We start from the raw sequence: 26,388 nt of genomic DNA, 5'->3' as shown, positions 1-26,388 counted from the left end.
TTTGTGTGTATATCTTTATTTTGGTTTTATTGTATTAAGCATTAACCCCATAAATCAAATTCATTTAAGAAAATAATTATGTAAATCCAGAAAGGCAGCTGTCTGAAACACACTGTGATGTACATTAAGAAATGTTCCAACGGGATAGCTGAATTTCAGTTGAGGAGCCTATATATCTACAAAGGGGTACAGTGCCACAATGTATGCAATAATTGACCTTTGTAACACCATTTGTTCAACACCAAGTAGAGAATCAGGTGACCCTTTGTCCAGCACAGATCAGCCCAGTCACGTACTGCAATATCCTATGTTTGAATAGACAGTTTTATCTAGGACACTGGCTGAGATTTGTTAATGTTCATGTGTCATGCTTTTTAAAAATAGATTGCATTGCATAAAAATGCATTCAGTGTCCCAAGGATTTGACCCAGTTCTTTGGATCCTTGAGCTGATTAAATTCATTTGCAGGTAAAATCCAGAAACATGGAAGTGTACAGAATATGCACTGTTTACTTCCAAGATAAGATTGCAACATGCAAAAACAATGCACAACCATTGTGCAGCTAGAAAAATATAAATCACAGAGTTAGCAATATGTGTCTGATAGCTGTTGAAGATAATAATTCCTGGAATAATTCTAATCATTGTAAAAGTCATCTGGGTGTTACGTTTATATAAAGGTTTCTATAAGGTTTATATAAAGACACAATTATTGTAACATAATTACAATGTATTCAAAGTAATGTAATGGTTGTTGCCTTATTATTGTTTCCAAAATGATAATGCCGTTTATAGGTTTTCATATATAAATATGAAGAATATGTGAGAAACATCTGATTTTCTCACAAACTTTTTATAGTAAGTGAAAGTTTGGCACCTGTATGGGAAAGTTCCACCAGAATCATCCACAAAGAAATCTGAGATAAAAATAAAAATGGTTGTATATTTTCATAAATCTTACAGTTACAGACAGTCAGAAAAACCCCACGCAACACATTTGTAAATGCTATGCTAAGTCCAACACAGGATTTAGCATAGAAGTATGTTTATTGCATGTTTACCATTTAATCCCACCAAATTAGAAAATTAGAAAAAACATGCAGGAACAAATGAAACAAGGTTGACAGGTTTTTTGAAGATGTCAAATACTAAATGGGGTTAAACTGACCCCAAACATAGTAGGAGGGTTGAACGGCTCCAAGCAACTGAATTATCATGTGTTGGCACTACAGAATGTTCATATGAACATAATATCACAACAACACTTTGTTGTGTTTCCCACAATGGCCTTCTAAGCTTCTCTGGGCCTTCACCATTGGATACAGTACCTGATACAGGCTACCTCCATTGAAGCTACCACCAGGAAACATCTGATCCAAAGGAGTTGTATTGCTGAGGGACATTTTCAATGTCCTGTTTTTTGGGACATTTCTTTTCCTTTACTGTTTTAAATGCACTCGGTGTCCTTTAAGATCAAACCTCTATTCAAACCTGAGAAGGTTACAAAGTTTACAGGAAACAAAAACAGTTCAGGGACATATCACATTCTTTCCACAGTTGACATGCTTTTCTAGGGTCATCTCAAAAAGGAAAACAAAACAAAATATAGCTGCAATTGACGGGGTCCAAGCAGCATAGCTGCAGTCAGCAAGCACAGAGACTTTAATGAAGAAACTGCACTGGCACTACGAGAACATGCAAACTATGTGGAAAAAAAAAATTATATTCCTTTTATAGCGCCACTAGTTTGCCAATTTGTGTGATGGTCATATAAAGCATTCAAAAGTTACAGCTGTGTCAGTATAAATGGCCACACCCACAACAATTGATTGATATGTCTTTGATGGTTTGTAGCATCAAAAAAAGTGATAACATTTATTGGGGTTACTCCTGGCATGCTCTGTGTCAAATCTGACAAAGTTGTTTGGTGAACATAAGACTTAAGGTTCATATGTCACAGATGTTTTAGAAAAGAATGTCAATGCCCACAACAATTAATTGACCTCGTATGGACACACGGTTTGGAACATACTTTTTTTTTTTTTAAGTGATAACTTTTATCAGGTTAGTCCCAGCATATTCTATTTCAAATTTGGTGGATCATGCAGTATCTTCCTTTTTGATTCCAGGACTACATTTTATCTCTGAGCAAGCTCTTATTGTTGCGTAACTTAGGAGGAATGGTTTTGGAATTGCTGAATAGCCTTCTCCTAGGAATTCAAAATGACCTTCATTTTATTTGTACTAAGATTTACCGGTATGTAATAAGAATAAGTCCTTACTATTTCAAGGGTATAAAACAAATTTACTGCTGCTATTTTCCACAGTCATGTCTGTTATGTTGCATTTCTTCCAGCCACAAATTTCTTAGCTGGATGGATACTAATAAATATTATTGTCACCCAGAGATGTACTCACAACAAAGTTCTCACTTTCCATTTTTAGCACTGTCACAGTTTTTTACAATCCTAAAACTCTTGGGCAAAATTCATCAACATTAGCAATAACATTAGCAAATTAATCTAATCTGCTGTGATCTCACAAAATAATTAGGCTAATATGAAGACTTATTTTACTTTTATAAAGTACAAAGTAATGTTTTCATTATGTTATTACAAGTTGCCTTCACCCAACAACCTCAAATGACCCAAAACTGAGAACTATTTCCATTCATTTCAGAGTAGACAGGACCGACACTTATTTTTTGTGAATCTACTCTTATGTGTAGAGAAATTAAAATCCACATTTCAGAAGAGCAGGTTGTAGGGAACCAGTGTTCTGCTCAGATACACTCAATCCAGTAAGCAATACTAGTAAAGTGTGCAAGGTACATTCCTGATTTAAGCTATAGTTTGGTTAAGGGCTCACCATAACACAAGCCTGTTCAAAAACTGCAAACAGTTGGATGAAGTGAAATATTAATTATCTTTGTTTGAAAAAAAATCTCTTCTGAACTGTCAGTCATTGACTTAACCAAGTATAAATTGCCATTTAATCTTGAAAACAACCGTTTTGCATTTTAAATTTGAATAAATATGCCCAGGTGTATTTTTCAAATGTAATATTATTGTTTACAGCAAACCAAACTGGGACTGTTGCTGTTTTAGCTGGGGATTCTGTGAGCCAGCGTGGAGCCACTATAGTTACCAGTCTACAATCTCTCACAGCTGGCATAGGGAAGTCTTTTTTCACAAGAAGCAAGATCACTCACAGGGAATGCAATGTTCTGTGATCTGGCACTAAAACTAGGTATTTAGACACACATGCACATAAGAGAATGCTGCTACTTATATGATTCATTTTCATGTTTGTCACCCGTTTCAAGCAGCATATAGTAGTGATAGCAGTCAATGTTAAATTGTGTGCAATTTTTTTTTTCTAATATAGCCTGGAGAGAGGTCTGTTCAGCTATAGCACTAGCCTGTTCATGAACTAATTTTAGTAGCTGCTGAGTAGTTCATCACTATTCCCCTCCCTTTTTGCAATAGTGAATTCTAAAAGTGTTACCTTAACTTCTGTAGCCCTGCAATCCCAAATGGTATGCAATTCATAAGCCCTGCAAGGTCCTAATTGGCCTAATTGAGCCTGCCGACGATTTACCAAGATTCTACTCTAAGAATTGGAGAAGATGGTTCCAGACCAAGTGTGCTCAAACCGTAAAACGTAACCAATGCTGGAAAAAACTGTTTACATCAAAACAGGGAATTGATACATCATCTTTGCTTTATAGAACATTGATTTTATTTACAGAGTATCCACAAAGCATCAGCAACTACACACTGGATTACGCATAAGCACAATTAGATATACACTTACTGATCACTTTATTAGGAACACCTGTACCCCTATTCAGTTAATGTTCACATCAACCATCAGAATGGAGAAAAATTTGATCAATGTCTGACTTGAAATGTGTCTTATTATAGCAATTAACGTTACTAATTTATGGTTATTTCAAACGTTTCCAGCCACTTTAACATTAATTGTTTCAGTAAAACGCTGTTCAGATGGATTCTATGGAAAACATACAAACTGAAATATCATGGATGTTTCATTGCGCGCTGAATGTCGCCATCTAGCGCCAAATATAGTATACATATTTTAGTCGAGAATTTCATGGGAGACTGTTCGTAACTTAGCCAAGTGTAAATATGGAAAGCAAAACTGTTCTCAACAAATGAGGACAAGGAACTTTGTGAGGATGCTTTTTCAGTATCTTCACATATTGGCGAAACTTTTGCGGGAAGTACATTTTATTATTTAAAAATATATATTAATGCTTTTTCCAAAACAGTTACTATTCAGTCTGAACATGACCACATCCGCAAGTTTTAAGGTGGTCTGAAAAACGAATTACACAACTTTCCATTTCTATGTATTATCTTATTAAAGATTAAAGTATGCAGAACATATGAAAAATAAGTGTTACTATTTTCGTCCAGACGTATCTGTTTGGCTTTTCCAAGAACAATGTTTTGGCAGGAGAAAATGTCTATTACTAGAGATGCTTTACGATATGAACGGATTGCACGTGTTTGTGTGACCTCACGACATAATGGCTCTCACCGTGTCCTGAAAGTCAGTAAAAAACAAATGATGTTTTTAACATGCTGTCTTGAGTCTACGTTATTCTGGCACTATATTCACATTTGGGTGTAATAAGTATATATGCCTAAATATATAGGGTATTGTGGGATTAGCGTGAGTGTTTATTCTATAGATAAAAATAGTTTAATATGTTATATTATTCCAGGATCTTTGAGTTGTCAATTCGTGTTCGAGGTTGCAGAGCTCGAGAGGACTGCGTTGGGGTAAGGAACAAATGGACTGAAGAGTGAATTTTACGTTAAAAGTGTCATTTCATGATCATTTATATTATTGTTCATGTATCAATGCGAGTTTTTATACTTACAATAAAATCAAAATGTTTAATAAAAACTCACTATTCGACGGTATGCTCAAATTAGTTATTAACCAATAGCCTACGACTTGTTTATATACATTGCAGGCAGGCTGATACTTAGCTATTTTAACACTAGCAGTTTAGTCTGAAATTAACTTCATTTCTATGGATTCAGTGATGCATTGATACAGATTTCAATTCTATTATTGGCATTATTATTTGAGAGTTAGTCGCAGCCGTAACTTAACACCTACTAAGTATTTCATGTTACGGTATTGGCTGTGTTCTCTTTACTTCCCGTTTATGTGTAGCCTTGTATCTTCTTGTTGCAACATTTTAGCACACTGTTGCTTGTGCAAAACCATGTCAACCAATTCCAAGATCTGAAGTTGTGCTAAGAGAGGACGAACATCATGAGGAGTCGCAGTAATTCCGGGGTCAAGCTTGACAACTATGCCCGGATCGTGCAACAGACGATACTGAGTCATCAAGTGAGTTGTAGCATTCAACTTTCAACTTTAATTCACTTTAATAGCTCATTAGAGACATCGAAATTATACAACACAGTATACAATAATTATACTTTCCCCAGGCCTAAAAAACAACGTCATATATCCTAGCCTACGCACTAGTTTTAATACTTTTAACGTAATTAAGTGTAAGAAAAACAGCAACGACATAAATAACAGATGTCTTTGAAACATTTGAGCAATGTGTTCATTAGAGTGTCGTTAAATGGGGAGATTTTTAATTGGCAACAAACTGTGCCAGGTTCAGTCTTTGCTGTGGGATGTGTTGCTATGGATCCCAGCTTGTTTTACTTTTAGCTAGCTGTTCCTCTCTCCTGGTTGTTTGTGCCAGTAGCCTATTCAGCACATGCTGGAAATTAATTAGCTGTTCTCTAGGGGGAATTGGGATCTTACGCATATTTCCAGAATAGTTCATGTGCTGTTAAAGCGCTACGTAACTCATTTACATTTATGTAAGTTCAGGGAAAACCTATATTCCGCTACTATGCTACAGTATTTCTAAACAGAAACACATTGGCAGGCTATGTGTGTTATATTGGGACAATGGTTGTTTTCTTAATAAGCATTTCATAGTCATTTGGGATTCACAGTTCAGTGCTTCCTGGCATGATTTTTTCTTTATTTTGAATCATACAGATTTTAATTGGCGATTTAAGTTTGTAGAGAACAACTTTGGGTTTTTGTGATGAAAGTGTTCAGACTCTTTCAGTCATTATCACTTCTAGAAGCATTTGTGTAAACTGTGGAAAGAACATTGGAAATTAGAAAAGCAAATTAGAGGAAATTGGGCAGAAATAAACAACAAAGATTTTTGATCTTGGAATCTGCCAGAAAATGCCTAGCAATCACAGAGGTACAGAGTTTCTATGTTTCTCAGGCTATGTGTTGGACAGTCTAATATAGCCTACAGATTTTAAGGTAGATGTATTGAAGAGTATAATGTATAAAGAAACCCAAACGCTACTTGAGTTGTGCAGATATGGCACATATTTATTTCCTGGCATGACAAGGGGCAAATTCACTGAAATGCATTCAGACAGTTTCGATGTCCCTATACATTTCACATCACTCTTCTTGTCCTTACTGTATTCCTCTACTGTTTTCTGTAACACCCAGGATCCAGTGACAGGGCTTATGCCAGCAAGCGGGGATCAGCCTGATGCCTGGGTACGCGATAACGTTTACAGCATCCTGGCTGTGTGGGCTCTCAGTCTGGCCTATCGCAAGAACGCTGACCGAGATGAGGACAAAGCCAAAGCCTATGAGCTGGAGCAGGTACAAGGAGGGGCTGAGGGCCGGGCTGTCAGCGGGCAACCTGCTGCACTATGCGCCAGTCAGTGTTGAAATGTTTTGTGGGGGGTCTTGAGTTATATCATGGCCCACTGCAAGAGACAGCCTCTAATGGGGCTCCTCTAGGTGTGACTGTAAGATTGACTGTGAAGAGAAGCCATTTCAGGCAGTGGAGGTCTTTGCGGTCTCATATTACAGCCGCTGAGAGACGAGATGTGGGAAAGGTCAAGGTTGAATCTGACCGAGTGCTGACGCTAAGCCATGCTGTTCCATTTGACACCCTCTCTCTCTCTGTCTCAATCCCTCTCTTGCTCTCTTTCACTCTCTGTCTGTTTGTCTTTCTGTCTCTCTGTCTCTCTCTCTCCCCCATTTCTCATCTGCAGAGCGTGGTTAAACTAATGAGAGGAGTCCTGCAGTGTATGATGAGACAGGTACATCTCGCTGATGCCCGCACATACAGCAATTGTGGGCGCACTCATGCACAGAAGGGAAGCATTGCTGAATGAATGAGGTGACATAAAAATGTCGTGGTGGGCAGGACATTGTGACTTAGAACAATGCCCCACTCCTTTCAGTAAGCATTCACTGGTGCCATACACGCCCACTATCAGTCGTTGCTGAGCAGCTAGAACAAGTGAACACTCTGTTCAGCACATTGTAATTATAGTAACTTGACATGGATCTGAGTCTTTCAAAGAGGGATTCCATAATTACAATATTGCTCATTGCATATTAGTGTAACAGAGTAAAAACAGACTTGAACTTGAATCATCTGTTCAGTTTACTGAAGGAGTTTATTTTTACACTGATAGTCAATTACCTCCACAAAGATATTTCTGCTTACATCTGCTTGCAAATGTGAAATTCTAAGCAGGCAAATCCATTTACTGCACTGTAGGTGTCTCTATGTTGTGTTTTGGTTGTTTGTGCCCTCTCTGCTTCACCCTGGAATCTAATGGAGTGAAGGCCTTCTGAATGAACTGCCTTTTTCTTAGCTGAACAAAGTGGAAAGGTTCAAATACAGCAAGAGCACCTCGGACTCCCTCCACGCCAAGTACAACACGCGCACCTGTGCTACTGTGGTGGGCGACGAGGAGTGGGGGCATCTGCAGGTGGATGCCACTTCACTCTTCCTGCTCTTCCTAGCCCAGATGACTGCCTCAGGTACAGGCTTTGGTGGCACGCCCATGAAACTACGAATAAAAACAGACAGGTCAATCCCACTCAGTGTTCACCCCTGGTGCTTTTTAATCTGTACTACCGGTGTGGTATGCTGGTGCGGGGTTTAACGGGCCTTACTAGCTCCTGTTCCACCTCGCTACTGCCTCCTGCCTGATGGCAGTTCACCTCCTTGGGACGCCAGGTTGCTTTTGGAAGAGGTGTTGGTGGGCCAGCGAGGGGAAGCTTTCCCCCTGGACCAAAAGACAATGTCCCAAGTCAGTGATGGGGACACTGTGATGTGGCAGATGCTGTCCTTCAGATGGGACTTTAAAACAAGCACTTGATACTCATATGGTCATTCATTCCAGTGTGCTAATCAAATTACCAAATTTTTGATTTTCCTAATAACATGACAACCATATTATCGCTTCTACTTACTCAGAAATTAATATAAATTTTTAAAACTAATGAATTTTATGATAAATAAATCAGGAGATCTGATGACACTTGCTTTATGTCCCCATCAGGCCTGCATATTGTTTACACACAGGACGAGGTGGACGTAGTTCAGAACCTGATGTTCTACATTGAGGCAGCATATAAAGTTGCAGTAAGTTTCCGTTGATGTTCAATGTGCTTCTTTGTTTTGACGGTGATCGTTCACATTGTAGTGGTAATGGTCTTGTAGCATGTTCATTCTGCGAATGTACCTTTGGTGAGATGTTCATTCTGTGTCTGTTTTATCTCAGGATTATGGTATGTGGGAAAGAGGTGACAAGACAAATCAGGGAATCCCAGAGATCAATGCCAGCTCTATCGGCATGGCCAAGGTAAGCATCAGCTGTAGAAGTGTACCATTGCCTAGTTTTATGTTCACCTACGTATGCATAGTAGACCAAACACACAGAAAATACCCAGCAAGAAAGAGTAACTGCCTTTTGGGGTTGGTGCCTTTTGTGCCCATATTTCATTTTCAAAAGGCAGTTGAAAGGAATTTGAGATATACCATACTTTCCCAAAGACCTTTGTCAGGTGGCATCTAAAGAGCTTAATAAAGACTGGCAGCACCTGACATATTTCCGGAAGTTTCCTCTGCTGAGGCGGGACAGTGACTCCAGCACTTGGCCTGAAACAGCTGGGAATGCCCCAGTGATTGATGGGGAACCCCAAATGCTCTTCTCATGTAGACCTTCTCTGTTGGCCTTAGCTGAACCATCACACGCCCTTGCTTCCCATGTGCTGATCCTTAACCTAAAATTACCTTTGAACGGAGACCTCTTGCTCCAGTGGCCTGTATTAAGAAGCAGGCTTACTGAGATAGCTGGATAACTGCTCTGAATAAAACCCAGAACCATCCTAAATCTCAAACATGGACTGATGTAAAAAGAGCTGTTCCGGGTTTTACTCCGTTATCCTGCTTCTTGAGACAGGCCCCAGGACAGTCTAAGACGATGAGACACAAACTCAAATGCACACTGATCACATGGTATGTGTTTCACATATTTCCAGCGTGTCTCATCTTTAATGCGCCCCCTCCAGATCTCCAGATTATAACTATTTGCCATGAATTACATATTTATTTCCGTATTTAATATATATTTGATATATAGTGTTGCCACACAAAACTACAGAGTTTAATTCCATGATTTTATGTATTGTATATACTGGGAGTGGGAGTAAAGCACATAATTCTCAGGAAATGTTGGTTTTCTAGAAAAATTGTGATTAATTTTTTACATTTATTTTAATGATTTTTTAAAATGATTTGCTTGTAATCCCAAAAGTAAGAGCCCATGCAATGACTCCTAGACAAATAGAAATGATCCTCATTGTAACATTGGTCTCTGAAAGTATAAGGAGAACTGACTCTACAAAATTCTTGAGCTGCAGATTTTATGGTAACATAATTGTAAAGTCCCTGATGTCCCCTTAGTTCTTAAATGTAATGAAGCTGTTTTGTGTGATGATAGGCTGCACTAGAAGCTTTGGATGAACTGAACCTTTTTGGTGCCAAAGGAGGTCCAGGGTCTGTGCTCCACGCTTTGGCGGATGATATACAGCACTGTCAGGTAAAAACGGGCTGCGTCATGAGTCCGCAACAAATGAAAGCGGAGCTCCCATTACACAAATGAATAATTGATTCTGAGGTCCGCTTTTGCTAACACAAGCTGTCGGTCGCATTCAAGTCTCCTAATACTGAAGCTCCAGAAAGTCCAAGCCTCATATTTCATTGATGTTCTCATTTATGCTAAATGATCTGGCAAGCTCGCTGTGTGTAATTACAGCCTGTATTTGATACAGCATGGGCGTAGAGCCAGTCTTCTTCAGTTGTGTGCCAGTTCCCTCTCTCTCCTACTCCTCGCAGTCCATCCTCAATTCCATGTTGCCGAGGGCCTCAACATCCAAGGAAATTGATGCAGGGATCCTCTCCATCATTTCGTACCCAGCCTTTGCAGTGGAGGACATTAGTATTGTCAACATCACAAAGGAGGAGATCATTGCCAAACTTCAGGTGTAGTCCAGTTTCTCACACCTGTGGTATGATTGGCCTTGCATAGAATGGGTGGCAGTATACCCTTTAGCCCTTTGTTTTCTCATTCAGCTGTTCGCTCTCTGCCTCACACAGGGAAGGTATGGATGCTGCAGGTTCCTCAGAGATGGCCACAAAACCCCGAAAGAGGTGAGGGACATTGAGGATAAAATGGAGTCTGTGGTGTCTGGTCTCTGGCATGTCATCATGTTTTCTTGAAGGACACTTCAATGACAATGAGGCCTATCCCTTTTCCAGGACCCCAACAGGCTCTACTACGAGTCTGCAGAGCTGAAGCTCTTTGAGAACATAGAGTGTGAGTGGCCTCTGTTCTGGACATACCTCATCCTGGATGGGATCTTCATCAACAGCCCAGAGCAGGTGAGAGGGGAGCGCATTGCTTCATAGTATGGACGTAGTGCTTCGCAGTTGTGTATGGACATGGTAACCAGCACAATGGTTAGTAATCATAACATTTTACTAAATGCACTGGCTTTATTCTCCGTCTCTCAGACCATGCTCAAATTCAGGAAATATTTAAAATTTGGATTGTATTTGGCTGTAAATGTCACGTGTCATTTTTACTGAAATTAGATGCATGGTAATAAAAGTATCCATCTAACTTGGGTTGGTGGTATTTGTTATCATTCAGCATTAGTAACTCTGATAACAGAGTGCCTTGGCAGCTTACCCTGTGTTTCTGGTAATGATACTGGCTGCAGTGATAAATAAGTGATATGTCTTCTCCCAGTCCTTACAGTCATAGGAGTGGTTAAAATGCCTGCATATATTGCTTGGTTACATGGTATGCATAGAAAGCATTGATGTGTTGTACCTTTGAGGAGGGTAGGGCATGGCTGTGCTCAGTGGCCCAGGCTGAAGCAGAGGTTGAGCATGGCTGTGCTCAGTGGCTTTCTGTGTGGCTTCAGCCCTGTGCTCAGTGGCCCAGGCTGAAGCAGAGGTTGAGCATGGCTGTGCTCAGTGGCTTTCTGTGTGGCTTCAGCCCTGTGCTCAGTGGCCCAGGCTGAAGCAGAGGTTGAGCATGGCTGTGCTCAGTGGCTTTCTGTGTGGCTTCAGCCCTGTGCTCAGTGGCCCAGGCTGAAGCAGAGGTTGGGCATGACTGTGCTCAGTGGCTTTCTGTGTGGCTTCAGCCCTGTGCTCAGTGGCCCAGACTGAAGCAGAGGTTGGGCATGACTGTGCTCGGTGGCTTTCTGTGTGGCTTCAGCCCTGTGCTAAGTGGTCCAGGCTGAAGCAGAGGTTGGGCATGGCTGTGCTCAGTGGCTTTCTGTGTGGCTTCAGCCCTGTGCTCAGTGGTCCAGGCTGAAGCACAGGCTGAAGCAGAGGTAGGACATTGCTGTGCTCAGTGGTCCAGGCTGAAATAGAGGTAGTGCAAGGGTGTGCTCACTGCCTTTCTGTGTGGCCTCCAGGTTCAGGAGTACAGAGAGGCTCTGGAAGGGATTCTCATCAAGCAGAAAGATGGTGTCCGCCTCCTACCTGAGCTCTACAGCGTCCCTCCAGACCGGGTAATGCCCTCATCCTCACGGGTCCTCTTTGGTTTCACATCTCATTTGACATCACACCTACACTGCACTAGCTGCAGAAGGGCATCCATTTACATTTACATTTTAGTCATTTAGTAGATGCTTTCAATCCAAAGCGGCTTACAAGAGCATAGGCTACTCAACAAGTGAAAAGCAAAAACAGTAGTTGTAGTAAGTATTTTTTTGTTTTTTTAAGAGTACAGAACATAGATATTGTCAGGAGGGAGGACTAAGTCTGAAAAGGTGCGTTTTCAGTCTGTGTCAAAATAAGGGAGGGATTCTGCCATTCTGACAGTGGTAGGCAGGTCATTCCACTACTGAGGAACCAGAACCACAAGACAACCAGAGCTGGTGGACAACCAGAGTGATCTGGCTGGGATGTAGGCACTAATTAGAGTCTGGAGCTGCGTGGCTTTCTCTGTCGGGAGATGACAGATTCGTTGTACATTGTGGAGGAAGAACCTGCAATGGCAGTGGTGGATACGTGTGCAGCAAAGCTGAGATTGTCATCAAGGGTCACTCCTAGATTCTTGCCTGTGCAGGAGAGGAATACTACAAAGTCCTCGACAGTGCAAGGTTGATTGTCAGAGAGGGAGCAGGGCTGTAAAGAAGCTCTCTTGCCAAGTTTAAGCTTTAGATGGTTGGAGGTTATCCACGCACAGATCTGCGTGGTGACCTGAGTATCAGGAGGGAAGGAAAGGAAGAGTTTGGTCTCACTGGCATAACCGTGGCATTGACATTGGCATAAGAAGTGTGGTTGTGGTGAACCCCTCCCAGTCGATAGGAAAGATCAGAGAGTTAACCACGTGAGATCCTGTGATGCCCATTCCAGTCAGTGATGAGAGCAGAATATTTCTCTGCTTTATTGACCACAGGTGGAAGAGGAATATGTTAATCCCCATTCAGTGGACAGAATTCCGATGGGGAAGCTCCCTCTCAAGTGGGGACAGTCACTTTACATCTTGGGCAACCTACTTGCTGAGGTATTCTACTCCATGAAACAATTAAAAACTTAATTTGTATGCTTTATGTTATGCCTATAGAGATGTTGTTTTTATTAAGCTGCTGTTTTCTGTTTTCCAGGGCTTCCTGGCCCCTGGTGAGATTGACCCACTCAATCGGAGATTTTCCACCATCCCAAAACCTGATGTCGTGGTTCAGGGTGAGTTCTCTAATTTCCAGTCGCTTTTGTAAGGTCAACCACATCGTAAGGGGATTTCTGTTATGAAAAAGTAATACTCTGTTTGTTAGAGAGAACAGAAAAACAGGCAATGTGGGGGTGATATTATGAAGCAACTATGAAGATGTATTGGTTGATAGAACAGAAAACAGGCATTTTGAAACTACACAAAATGAAAGGCTGTAGTAGGTGGAATATGAATGCAAGTCTACATGTTTGTTTTTTCAGTGTGTATCCTGGCGGAGACGGAGGAGATTAAGGAACACCTTCAGAAGCATGGAATTGATGTAGAGACTGTGGCGGACATCCATCCGATTCGAGTGCAGCCGTCAAGAGTGCTGAGCCACATCTATGCAAGGCTTGGTAAAAAAATGGCGTGACCCTATGAAGCGGTCATTTCGGCATTCTCTCCCCAATCTGGAACACATGATAATGCTCACACTGCAGATATATTGTTATAAGTTGTTATATTTCCATGGTTCATCCCCACTGTATATAGTCTTAAAACGCATTACTATGTTACTTTCTTATAGTGTGTAGTTTTGCTTGTGTGTTCAGTGCAAGCTGAATGCTTCTACCAAGTGGATGATTCATTATAATTTTAAATGACTCTGCCCTGGGTGGCTTTATGCCAAGTGATATGTACGTTTTCTTCAGAGGCTTTTGTCCTGACCTTGCAGGCCGCAACCCCAGACTAGGACTGACTGGAAGGCCGTACCGTCGCATGGGAGTTCTGGCAACCTCTAAGTTCTACATCATCCGCAGTACCATCTTCTCCTTTACCCCTCAGGTGAGAGTGAATTACTGCAGGTGGACATGCAAAGTAGAGAACTTGACGTTGTTACATAGAATTAAGGTCACTGATTTGCCGTAACAATTTTCATAACCTATTTATTTTGTTAATATTTCTTAATGTCATTATTTGTGGCAATGTTGATGGCCTTTGACAAACCTGTTATCCCCTGGTTTGGTTCCTGACTTCCAACCCAGTACATCATAACAGTGTTGGACTGGCTTACCCAAGAAAAGGGCACTTAATTAAAACCCAAAATTATTAATCAGACTCAGACTATATGTTAAGTGCAACAGCAAAAAATTAATTTAAAGATAGCAGACCCGGATCTATTTCCAGGTCACGTGAGGACCCAGGAAATGAGGATGGATAAAATAGCAATTGGATTGAGCCCTTTGTCTTTTGCTCTCCAGTTCATTGACCACCAGCAGTTTTACCTGGCTCTGGATAACCGAATGATTGTGGAAATGCTGCGCACTGACCTGGCCTACCTCTCCTCTCGCTGGCGAATGACCGGCCGCCCCACTGTCACCTTCCCCATCTCTCAGACCATGCTCAGTGAGTTACACGTGTGCATACGCATTCCTACCCTTCTCCCACGGAAATGCACTGAGCTACATTTTCTTTTGTTTCAGGTACATTACATTACATTAATGGCATTTGGCAGACGCTCTTATCCAGAGCGACATACAGTTGATTAGGCTAAGCAGGAGACAATCCTCCCCTGGTGCAATGCAGGGTTAAGGGCCTTGCTCAATGGCCCAATGGCTGTGCGGATCTTATTGTGGCTACACTGGGGAATGAACCAATGACCTTGCAGGTCCCAGTCATGTACCTTAACCACTACACCCTAGAGTTGACATGGGGTTTGACACAGGGCACTAGAAAAGTAATAGAAATGGGCAAATGCTCTATTTCTTGTTGAGCAGAGAAGTATTCCCCTTATCTAATGGCCAGCAGGCACTGTGAGATACACTTGATTTATTTCAGCAGAAAGAGTATTGAACACTCCCTCCAGAATTTCCAGTACTGCACTGAAAGTGAAGGGAATGCTTAACAGAATGTATAGTGACTATAGTGACACTGTTCTAATGCTTTTGGAGGGGACTGTATGCCCTTTTGCAAGATATCTAATGTATTATACTTTTGAATCCATGCATAATAATTATATCTTCATTTGTAACCTGGCTTGAGATAGCATTGCTATTGGCTGGTTTAAAGCCATTTTTATGGTAAATACCCATAAAATAAGGACAGAGGCTAGGAATGGGTTTTGAGATGATTCATAACTCACTTGTAAGTAAACCAACATATTTAGTTCTACGACAGTATGCGTGGTCATCAGCCCACAAGCTAGTTTCATTTTCAATGGGCATCTTTGAGCTGCTTGGTCTGACGTACTATATATAGCTGATTAGCTTTCTTTACCCATGCGTTCCAGCTGAAGACCACTCGGACCTGGATCCTGCTGTACTGTCTACGATCAAAAAATTACAAGAGGGCTACTTCGGAGGAGCTAGGTAAGGGCTTTTAATAATTACACGAAAAATACAATCAGGGTAACATCATAAGGGTTATGGTCATCTGGAAAGATTCCTTAATTTGAATAGGATATGGGTTTTGGTTGGTGTGGCCTGTGCCTCAAATCAAGCAGCAAATTATTTTGCTTTGAGAAGTTTAACTGTGGAATGGAGAAGTTTATTTGTTGAACACTGCTCTATACTGCTATGTTTAGTAGATACGGTGGATGAGCTCTTCGACATAAAGCAAGTAGATGTAAATATGTGTTATAAAGTCACTCAGCAGTTGTTTCTGTTGGACCCACATAGGATACAGACGGGGAAGTTGTCAGAGTTCCTGACGACTTCCTGCTTTGCTCACCTGAGCTTCATGGATGGCGGTAAGCAGGGACAGGGCACCTGTGAAAGTGACGACGAGGATGATGAAGTCTGCATTGATGAAGAAGCAGTGCATGATTTAAACTTTGATGGTAAGGAAAGGCCACCATAAGTTGGTCTCACCAGCTGTGCTGAATGTTGTTCATTGCCCATTCTTATTCTGGTCTCTTATTACACTGAATCCAAAGTCCAGTTGTAGTCAATGTGCTTTCCATTCAATGGACCATTACACATAGCTGGTGAAACCACACCCAGGGACTCAGGGAATAATGGAACCGACCACCGTTCATTCAAGGCAACAGGAGGTATAGTTTCTTATTTATTCATATTTTGTGTTAAGAGTGTATGAGGTAAGTGTAACTATTTTGTGTCAAATCTCCTTTTTTTATTATTTGCAAACATTTTCTAAATTTTTTCCCCTCGCTGTTGGGTCATCTTTGTGTCTCCCACATTTGGGCAAGCACTGCAACCAAAGTGCAGTCAATCCCATGGTACACTGCATTCACCTGTAAACCAGTGCCTATGTCAACTATACAGCTGAAGGAGAGGTACATGTCTCACTGACGGCTAGCAGCCTGTGGGTACATGCTGTGTGGTTTGGAGATGCTTATGTCGTGGTAACTCATGGAGCCCTGGCTGACTTAAACCCAATCCAACATGACAGAGTGAAGGAAGCTGTAGTCCATTGTCCTGTAGCAGTCTATAGTCCTGGTGCGAACCTGTGATGTCATGGTACTGCTTCCATTCATGGCCTCTAAGCCAGTCAGGAGTCCCTGAGGTTCTTCCAATGTGAATTTAATTTACTTGTCCCTGTAACCCTGGTGATGGGATAGGCAGCATTGTTTACTCTAGAAAATGTGGCTGTTGGGGTGGGGCTTTGGCTTTGGTTTGTGGATTGGTGGACAGGTGGACAGGGGGAGTGGATGGAATAAATATCCTGTTTTTTGTGAGGTAGGCCTATGCAGAAGAGGAAGATACTTTGCACAATTTATTTTCAGCAATACCAAAAATAAAACCATGAAGAAAACAATCAATCCAAATAATACCTCTGCTTCAGTTGCGCACCTTGCAGGTTGTATCACTGTTTGATTGTTTTGGGTGTGGAGGAACATTTCTTCAGTTGCCTGTTTACATTGTGTCGGATTCCTTTGTGCGGTATGGCTAGCATCAGACAAGTGCTGAGGCACTGGTACCGGAAACACAGGCCAGTCTTTTCAATATACTGGTGTGTGATTGGTTTCTCTTAAGCTCATTATTTAAACCGTTACGAGGGACCATCTCACAGCTCTTGCTAACTGCCATCTTGTCTCTCTTTTAAAACATTGACCCCTGAGAGTTAACTGTGGTGTGTCTATCCTAATGCCCTTACCATCACTGACAGAAGAAGTGGATCTGAGGTCTGTGCATGATTTTATTAGGAGACCTTTGACTGTCTGAGGCTGTTCCTGTCTGCTTTGAAGAACAGATTGATTGTGCTTACTAATAGTAATTGCACTTGGTTCCTCAGATTTTGTGTGAGTTGACAGGAAATATGGGTGCATGGGTCCACTAATAATAGCATTGTGGTACAATACTGGGTGAGAAATGATGCCATTTAAACTGAATTATGCACTTGCATGTCAGTATACATGGGTTTTTTTGGCTTTAACAATGGTTGATGTAATGAGATTTTGAATAAATGATTTGCTCGGCAATGGAATGCATTTTCTCATTGTATAAAATGTAGCATGCATTGGCATAAAGGTGGAATTCATGTTTCAATGAGCATTTACAAGGTAAGTTAAGAAAAGAGTACAACAGTGATATGATTGAACTTTAATGTGCATGTTGAAGCATTATGTTATTGTTTTTTGGTATACATATACGTTCTGTCTGTTTAGCACATAGCTTTTAAGAGCATTCAGCTAATTTGTTTAGAAGGATGCCATCCTATGTAACGGGAGACAGCCCAGTTGCTAGTCCTGTCACTTCCCATATTTCATACATTGCGGTGTTGTTGCTTGGAGGCACTATTCCCTTTCAGTGCTGGTGACACACTCCTTGTGGCTGTCTGCCCACTCCATTCCTGTAGAGTCTGATGACCTGACACAGTACCTAGACCAGCTGCTGGCCATGACTGCGCCCAGGCCCAGCCACAAGGCCAGCCGTGCGAAGGGCAGCCTCACCCGCTTCAAGTCCGCCGCCCGCAAGACCCGCGAAATGGTCTCCCTCGTGGCCAAGGCCAAGGACCTCAAAATCGACAGTGAGAGGCATCCCTTTTCACACGCTCCCTTGCTACACTCAGTCTGCCAGACAGATCTAAAGGCGCTTCTCTCATCCTCAGATGTGCAGATGTTCCTGCCCAGCAAGCTGTTCCACTCCCCCCAACCGTCTCTCAACCTGACGGACGTGGAGTCCCATGAGAACCGGGTATTGCAGCTGTTGTTTTATCTTGCGGTGTATGGAACCAGTGTGGTCTAGCTGTTGAACTCCACATAGTTCATTCTTCGTGCTTCATTGGCTGTGTTTATATATCCTGGAACCCATCAGTGTTACAGGCCTCCATTTTGTAACGGTTCTGGGCAGTGGGGTTGTGAATGGTATGTGCTGATTCAGAGCCCGTGGTATTGGCAGGGCCCCCAGGCGCAGGCGGTCTCCGAGTGCAACCTGCCCAGGGACTCGAGCGGGAACATTGACTATGAAGCCCTGACACAGGTGCTGAAGGAGACGGAGAACCTGCAGGACCAGTCGGACATCCTCTACATCCTCTTCAAAGACAAGTGACTTGCTCCGTCCTCCCTCCCATCCCTTGCTTTCAGCTCTGGCTCCAGCTGGCACCTTGGCACATCTTCTTCCTCTCCTGGCAGTGTTTGGCAGGCTGTCTACAGTCTGTGCCAGACTGCATGCACCAGATAAAGAAAAGAGAAGCAATATCACTGCTTCACATGTATTCTCCATGGAATAAATTTATGAGATTATGTGCATGCTGAAATCATTTGTTTTCACAATTCCACAGGGCAGGTTACTGGTGTATGGACCTATAGATATGAAGATGAAATTTTTGTGATCCAAGACATTACTACAATAAAAAAGGCTGCCCAATCCTGCTCTTGCCCCTGTGTGTGCTGGTTTTCATTCCAACCACAGTTGCGATGCCAGAATTTTAACACGCTGTTAATTTTCTTAATTAGGTGCTTTTCATGTTTAGAGGGATTATTTATCCTCTTAAGACACATTATATCAGGATTAGCTGTGCATGCCATGTTGAATTAATATCCCATGTTCACATTCTGCTTATTGTGCTACATTGCAAACAATTAGGCCTACACAAAAGGAAGTATTTTAACTGATCAAATTAAAGACTTAAAAATGTGAATCTGTAGGTCCCTAATCAGGTTTTTGAACACATTGTCCCCCTAAATTTATTAACACAATGCAAGTTTGGTTCTTATTTTCTTTTCTTTTTTTATTCTTTATTATATGCCAAGTGGTGAGTTTTAGTAGCTACATGCCCACACTTTCGCCAATTAGGTGCCTATTGATTCAGTCTTTAATCTCATTAGTTTAAAAAATGTGACCTCTTTTAATGAAATTGTTTGCAATGTAGCACAATGTGAACATTTATTCAACATGGCATGCATAGCTATTTCAAACGTAATGTGGTTTAGGAGAGTAAATTATCTCTCTAATGTGAAAAGCACATAATTAAGGAAAATTAAGAACTTGTTAAAATTCTGAGATTGCAACTGTGGTTGGAATGAAAACCGGCACATACACACGGGTCCCTCCGGACCGAGGTTGGGAACCACTGGTCGAAGGGACCATGCTTGAGCCATCTGAGGAGCCGTTCACAGCAAAAGTAGAAAATGTGAAATCATATTACCCCATTGGCAAATCCTGAATGATTCAAACTGTCTTACCTGGTATTGTTTTTGGAAGAAATTAGATTTTATCCTCAATGTAAGACTAAAATCAAGTTTATTTGCAGTGCTGTCCATAGCTGACCTTTTTGTTGTGTAGGGGTATGGACTGGGACACGAAGGTGCATGGGAAGGGTACGACAGTGAGGAGCCTGCTCACAGAGCTGTACGAGAAGGCAGGAGACCTGCGGCAGTGGAGCCTCATCCGCATGACCTCTGGACTGCTGCGCAAGAAGGTGGAGGAGCTGGATGAGGTATCGCTGCGGCCTCCTCTGGACTTTTTCAGTACCGGTGTTGTTCAGTGTCTCGTGAAACAGCGTAGTCCACTTAATTCCATTCCAGAAATTCTGACAGGAATTTCTATGGAAGTAATATGCAGAGTGAGGCCTCTGCTTTAATGTCTCTTAGAACGTCCTTACCTCCTTGGAATGAAGATGGAACTTCATAGGCCCCAGTGTATCTGCACTGATTCCTAGTTTGTCCAAAGTGCTTCCTAGCGGTCCCATAACACAATGTAGCAACAGCTGTGTGGTCAAGATTTGTGTATGTCATTTTGAAATTAGTATTTTGCTTTCAAAGAATCAGATTACGATTACAATGAACATGGGGAATATGAATGTGTTGGTGATGGGAAGAGTGATTGGGGAAAATGGGATTGATGAAAGCTGAAGGTTGCACACACACTGATGTGTTTCTCTGCAGGCTTGCTCCGATCTTCTCGCCCATCAGAAGCACCTGACGGTGGGATTACCCCCAGAGCCGCGGGAAAAGACCATCACAGCGTGAGTGCATCTCTGAGTCAACTGTGCTGTCTCTGTCCTAATGCACCGACCATCGCTGGCAGAATGTTGCTTCACACCTCTGTTTTAGTTTAAACTTAAGCTTAAACTCGTTATCCATATTCATTTAAACCGTTAAGAGAGAACATCTCACAGCTCTTGCCATCTTGTCTCTCCTTTAAAACTTTGACCCCTGAGAGTTAACTGTGGTGTCTCTGTCCTAATGCCCTTACCATCACTGGCAGATGAAGTGGATCTGAGGTCTGTGCATGATTTTATTATGAGACCTGTAACTGTCACTGTGTCGGCTTTGTAGAACAGAGCGATTGTGCTTGCTAATAGTAGCCGTCTAGCCTCTAGCTAGTGTCAGCAATGTAATGGAACTGTATGACTTCTTTCCTGAGAAATGGCTGTTATTTTTTTCACCGTGTCGTCTTGCAGCCCTATGCCTCCGGACGAGCTGGCGAAGTTGATTGATGAAGCGAGTGAAAGCAACATCAGCATTGCTATACTAACACAGGTGAGCGGACAAGAACCGTTTCACACCACTGTGTTCCTCTTGGTTCTCATAGAGCCATTCAGGCTCAGTTTGTGTGGTCACGGACAAGGGCACGGTTATCAGAGATAGCTTGTTCTCCTAATACAGAAAGTAGTTGTCTTGCAGTGGGAGTATGATGTTAACACTAAGGAAGGTGATCGGCAGTCTTTACACTTTGACATGGAACTTTAGGCACAAACTCGCTCAAACTGGCTGGCCTGAATGTGGAAATGTGACCATTAATTGGGTAATGGTGAGGTTTGCCTTGTTTGTTTAACATGTTTAGACACTGACCTTTTCTTCTGAGTGACAGGAGATCATGGTTTTCCTGGCCATGAACATCCGCACCCAGCCCAGTCTCTTCAGCGAGATGTTCCGCCTGAGGATTGGACTCATCATCCAGGTCATGGCCACTGAACTTGCCCAGTCGCTCAACTGCTCAGGTACCTCTCCACCAGTAGGGGCCCCAGGCATATAGCTGTATGATTACATGATTATTTATTTATTTAATGTGAAAACAAAGCATATACAATATTAGTAGTATTTAAGATTAAAGCTTTCTGATTCATTGAAAACGTGAGAGTGACAAGAACTGAAAGACCAGGTGGACAAACTTTTCGCTAGACAGTGCTTGCGATGGTAGGGGATGGTAGGGGTAGTGTATGCATGTACTTGCATATTATTGTTATTTTGTCTCTGTGTTTGTGGGGTGTGCACAACAGGTGAGGAAGCCACAGAGAGTCTTATGAGCCTGAGTCCCTCAGAGCTGAAGAACCTCCTGCACCACATCCTCAGTGGGAAAGAGTTTGGGGTACAGAAAAGCAGTAAGTGGAGTGAAAAGGCTACTTGCTCACATATTCTTTTCCAAGAATGCACTGTTATGACATTGGCTAGGTCAAGTGAGGGTGTCATAGTGTGCTTACTTCAATGTCCCTGCTTTTTCTGGCTTTGACATATCGTACGTTACGGCTGCCCAAACCTGTTCCTGGAGGTCTACTGCCCTGTAGCTTTTCCCACCAACTCTAACAAAGCACGTCTCATTCAGTAGTTGGAGATCTTATTGAGCTGCTATTTAGTAGTCAAATCAGGAGTTTGGAGTGAAAACCTGCAGGGCAGTAGATATCCAGGAACACGGTTGGGCTGCCCTGCCTTATAGTCACTTAAAATTTATATTTTTTGTTTGGAATATTTGTAAGAGTGGAAAACCATTCTTGCATGAATTGACAGTCACTGTTGGTTCTCCAAAGCATGCATTGCATTTGTGGTCATGCTGGGTGTCTGTGCTTGCCATGCAGTGCGCGCTGGGGACACTGGCATCAGTCCAGCCATCTCCATCCATGAGATGGGGAACGTGGGTGCCACCAAGAGTGAGAGGGCTGGCATCAGTAAGCTGAAGAGCGACATGAAGATGGTATGGTCATCACACTTCTGCTTCTAACCACAAATTTGCCAAGAGGATGTGACTATGTTTCTCAGAACTTGGGCTTTTAACCATGTATATTTATTATTCGCAGTATTCAGTAATGCTGAATAATGCTGTGTCTTAGGAACTAGTAGTGGTTGATGCACAATAACCCATGTTCATGTGCTTTAAAAATGTGAACTACGCACCAAAACATGAAATATAACTCCACACCAACTGCAGGAGGTTGCACCACAGCATCTCTTGGATTTTTTTGTGTGCTGGTAGACAGTTATGAGATTCCTGAAAACTTGAGCTTCATACTCCATTTAATTACAGCCATTTAAAGTTTGTTGGGTGTCGCAATGAAAAACGTGTCATGCCACGAAATTTGATATATAAAGGTCCAAAACCCTAAATCTTTGTAAATTTGTATGTAGGGATATTTTCCATGTAGAATTCATATAAATTGAAATAAAATTACACTAAAAGTGTGTTTACCTTTGGGCAGAATTATGTACCAAAATTGGTCCCTGGTGAAAAAAGTGCATGTTTAGGGCCAAATATCTCCAAAACGAAAGTCAATGCATGTGCTCTGAGATATGAATTCTACATTAAAAAAAAAAAAAAAATCATTCTGGACACTGAGCACATTGTTCAGTGTAAATTGAGGATTCAAGTGGACCAAAGCCATTCTTGTTTGTGGGTCACTGGAAATGTTTTTCCCTTTCAGATGGAGGAGCGTAGGTTGTCATTGGTGGACCAGAGCCAGGTGATGATGTGGTCTGGTTCAGCTTTAGCTGGTGTATAGGGGTTAATTCTCCAGACCACTCACAGAAACCTGTGTTGAAAGCCTTAGTTTGACTGCTGTTCTCAGTTATGCCAACATATATTTGGTTTTACAACTATTATTATTAGGGTGGCCTGTAGCGTAGTGGTTAAGGTAAATGACTGGGACACGGAAGGTCGGTGGCTCCAATCCCTGTGCAGCCCTTGAGCAAGGCCCTTAACCCTGCATTGCTCCAGGGGAGGATTATCTCCTGCTTAGTCGAATCAACTGTAAGTTGCTCTGGATAAGAGCGTCTACCAGTAATGTAATGTAATATTATATTGTGTTCATTGAATCCTCTAAGTCAAAGGAGCTACTAGTGAAATGGCAGTGCATTGTTCTAAATATGAGGTAAACTTCACAGAGAACAGCAAGCTCTGGTCTTCAGCACTGTGTTCCTTCCTCATAAGATTAAACCAGCATGTTACACTTTTTCTGCTTTGGGCAATGAAGGGTCAGTTCTATCTCATTAATATGGACTGATATGAATTACAATTCTTATGTCCTTAATTGAACAGTGGTGACTGCAATCACAAGTAATCTGAAGGCAAATTACTTATTGCCATCTGCAGGTGTCTTCTTACTGGAGTCGGAATGTATAATACATGACTGTCTTGTCTTGCAGAGTTTACCTACACATTCACTTGACATGGAGCACATTGAGTCAGGGGTAAGTAGCAGGATAAGCAATGTGAAAGTAAATAAATGTGGTTGGAAAAAAATGTTTTTAAATGAGGGAGATTTATCATTTTTGCTCCTGTACAGTATGCACTTAGAGACTGAAAGGGGCATCATGAAATGGTATTTTAGGAGCTGGGTTTATTCATAGAAATGCAGAAATGTGTTTGCCTCAGATAAAGATGACGACTCCTATCTTTAGTGATGCAACTTCCTTGTGTCACAGCGATACAAATTCCCATCCCTGGAGACGTTTGAGGGCTCTTTCTGCGTGCTCCCGGCCCGAGACAGTCGACACGGACAGTGGCTGCGCAGGAGAAGGTTGGACGGGGCCCTCAACAGAGTCCCCGTTGGCTTCTACCAGAAAGTGTGGAAGATCCTGCAGAAGGCAAGTTAATGGTGGTTTTGAATCTGATATCTGTCAGTTTACAGCTCCCTTGTATGGACAGTAAATCTGAATGGGATTCGTAGTGGGTAACTGTAAAGGAAAGGTTCTGATGGAAAGGTAAGTTCAGAGCTAGGATCTCTCATCAGTCTCCATGTAAAATCTGCTGATTTTACTACCCTGCCCTGGGAGAGATCATATTGGACCAAGCTCAAGCTATTTTTTTTTTTAAACAACTTTATATTCTACAGCTAGATGGATGTCGTCTGTCAGTCCCAGTTCACATGCAATTATGCAAAAGTAGTGTAATTAAACGCCTGTGAGCCTTAAATTCAAATGAGTCTGGATGTGTGTTGCTTTCTCCCGCAGTGTCATGGTCTGTCTATTGAGGGGTTTGTTCTCCCATCTTCAACCACTCGAGAGGTAGGCAGAATACGCCCCCCCTTCATTTAAAAAATATATATATATACAAGTAAATGAATCTGTAGAGAGAACAGTAACATGTCTGCCTCTTCCAGAAATTTGAAAGAGAAGCCTATTAGCCTCAAAACTAATCAAAATACTTAGCCCAAATTTGTAAAATCTTTCTCTGTCTTCACTCCAGATGACCCCCGGCGAGATTAAGTTTGCAGTGCACGTGGAGACCGTGTTAAACCGCGTTCCACAGCCTGAGTACAGGCAGCTGCTCGTGGAGGCCATCTTAGTGCTCACTATGCTTGCCGACATCGATATACAGAGCATCGGCAGCATTATTCACGTGGAGAAGATTGTCCACATCGCTAATGACATGTTCTACCAGGACCAGGTTAGTGTCCGCACTGTATACAGTGCTCTCTCTCTTCCCTGTCATGTTCTGCCCTCAGATGAGTGTGTTCACCACCCAGTCTCATCACTCTGTTTGCCCTGTGCATACCCTGCAGAAAGACCTGGGAGCAGAGGAGAGCATTCTAGAAAGAGACCACTCTACTGAGATCTGCAAGCTGCTTTATGACAGTGCACCCAGTGGTCGATACGGCAGCATGACTTACCTCACCAAGGCTGTGGCCACCTATGTCCAGGACTTCCTGCCAAGCGGCGCTTGTGCCCTGCAGTGATGTGGCATCTGTGAATGTATATAGGTCAACCGGTCTTGTGCGAAACCCTGCAGCAGGTCACCCAGGCAGCTCTCCTGTCACATATGAGTAGGAGTAGTCCCTTAGTGTGGCATCAACATAGGTCAGTTTCCACTGTATACTCTGGTGTTAGGACTGCTGATTAGAATCATTTTAATGCTGTCGAACACTACTTAAGTTATTATTTGTCTATGCTCATAGTAGATAGTATTTGGATTTTGTTATGAAACATATTTTGTTTGATAGGAATTTCCCTCTTTGTCAGCATGTGCCTTGGAAGAGCATTTTGCTTTCTTGCAAAGCAGAGGTTTAGGCTTGGAATGTACCTCTGACCCTCTTTAGTCATTTTTTATAAATGCACTGTTTTTAAAAATATGTTTGTTTTAATATCAATTATTGTTGAATAAACAGAATGAAAAAGTGTACCAGTTGGAGGAAGTAATGTGGAGCAGCACGTTTGAAAGAAAGCATACAATATACTGTTGGTAGATTACACTGTTCTTTTTTTCAACAGATCCTTTTGTTGTTTAAGCTCTTTTTACAGGCTGACTCCATATTCAAAGATCAGGACTCTGTGTTATTTAAAATAGCATAATATGAATTACTGTATTTAAGCAGACTGTTGTCTCTGAAGCGTCATGTATAACGTCACGTCCGCCATTTTGAAGTTAGCGCACTTGAAACGAATGAGTTCAATTAAGTGAATTTAATGTTACACTCCTGACTAAAGCCACTTTGACTAACTGTTTTCTTTTAAGACAGTTTCATGTGTCTGTGGCCATATAGGTAAATGTAACATGCTATTACATGCTGTAAAACTTATCTTAATTGCACTTTATGTAAACAAGCATAATAAAAATTACATTTAATTACTGCCGTTTCATCTTTGAATGTGTCCTGTGTTTGGTGGCTTTGATCGATGCAGTATATGCAGGGCTTA

General features: G+C 41.9%; 1 protein-coding gene across 4 annotated transcripts; it reads left to right on the top strand.

The window, feature by feature from the left end:
- Nucleotides 1-4,658: 4,658 nt before the first annotated feature.
- Nucleotides 4,659-26,321, top strand: phka1a (phosphorylase kinase, alpha 1a (muscle)). 4 transcript variants are annotated; one of them, XM_061233818.1, is made up of 34 exons: nt 4,659-4,811; nt 5,244-5,394; nt 6,550-6,708; nt 7,107-7,154; nt 7,719-7,887; nt 8,412-8,494; nt 8,634-8,714; nt 9,855-9,953; nt 10,250-10,396; nt 10,511-10,564; nt 10,673-10,795; nt 11,842-11,937; nt 12,831-12,938; nt 13,039-13,117; nt 13,364-13,498; nt 13,816-13,925; nt 14,342-14,486; nt 15,370-15,448; nt 15,758-15,828; nt 17,898-18,068; nt 18,150-18,235; nt 18,440-18,585; nt 19,826-19,979; nt 20,428-20,507; nt 20,946-21,024; nt 21,356-21,485; nt 21,765-21,866; nt 22,338-22,453; nt 23,178-23,216; nt 23,899-23,943; nt 24,178-24,339; nt 24,706-24,759; nt 24,941-25,141; nt 25,257-26,321. In XM_061233818.1, the coding sequence occupies exons 2-34, from the start codon at nt 5,317-5,319 to the stop codon at nt 25,428-25,430; spliced, it is 3,603 nt and encodes a 1,200-aa protein (XP_061089802.1). In that variant the 5' UTR covers nt 4,659-4,811; nt 5,244-5,316; the 3' UTR covers nt 25,431-26,321. The 4 variants fall into 4 exon arrangements, with proteins under 4 accessions (XP_061089802.1, XP_061089800.1, XP_061089803.1 ...); XM_061233816.1 differs by having other exon boundaries at nt 15,758-15,918; XM_061233819.1 differs by lacking the exon at nt 23,178-23,216 and having other exon boundaries at nt 4,660-4,811.
- The last annotated feature ends 67 nt before the right edge of the window (nt 26,322-26,388 follow it).

Source organism: Conger conger, chromosome 3 (genome assembly GCF_963514075.1).
Source record: "Conger conger chromosome 3, fConCon1.1, whole genome shotgun sequence".
Taxonomy (NCBI): domain Eukaryota; kingdom Metazoa; phylum Chordata; class Actinopteri; order Anguilliformes; family Congridae; genus Conger; species Conger conger.
This window is presented reverse-complemented; position numbering and strand designations above follow the sequence as displayed.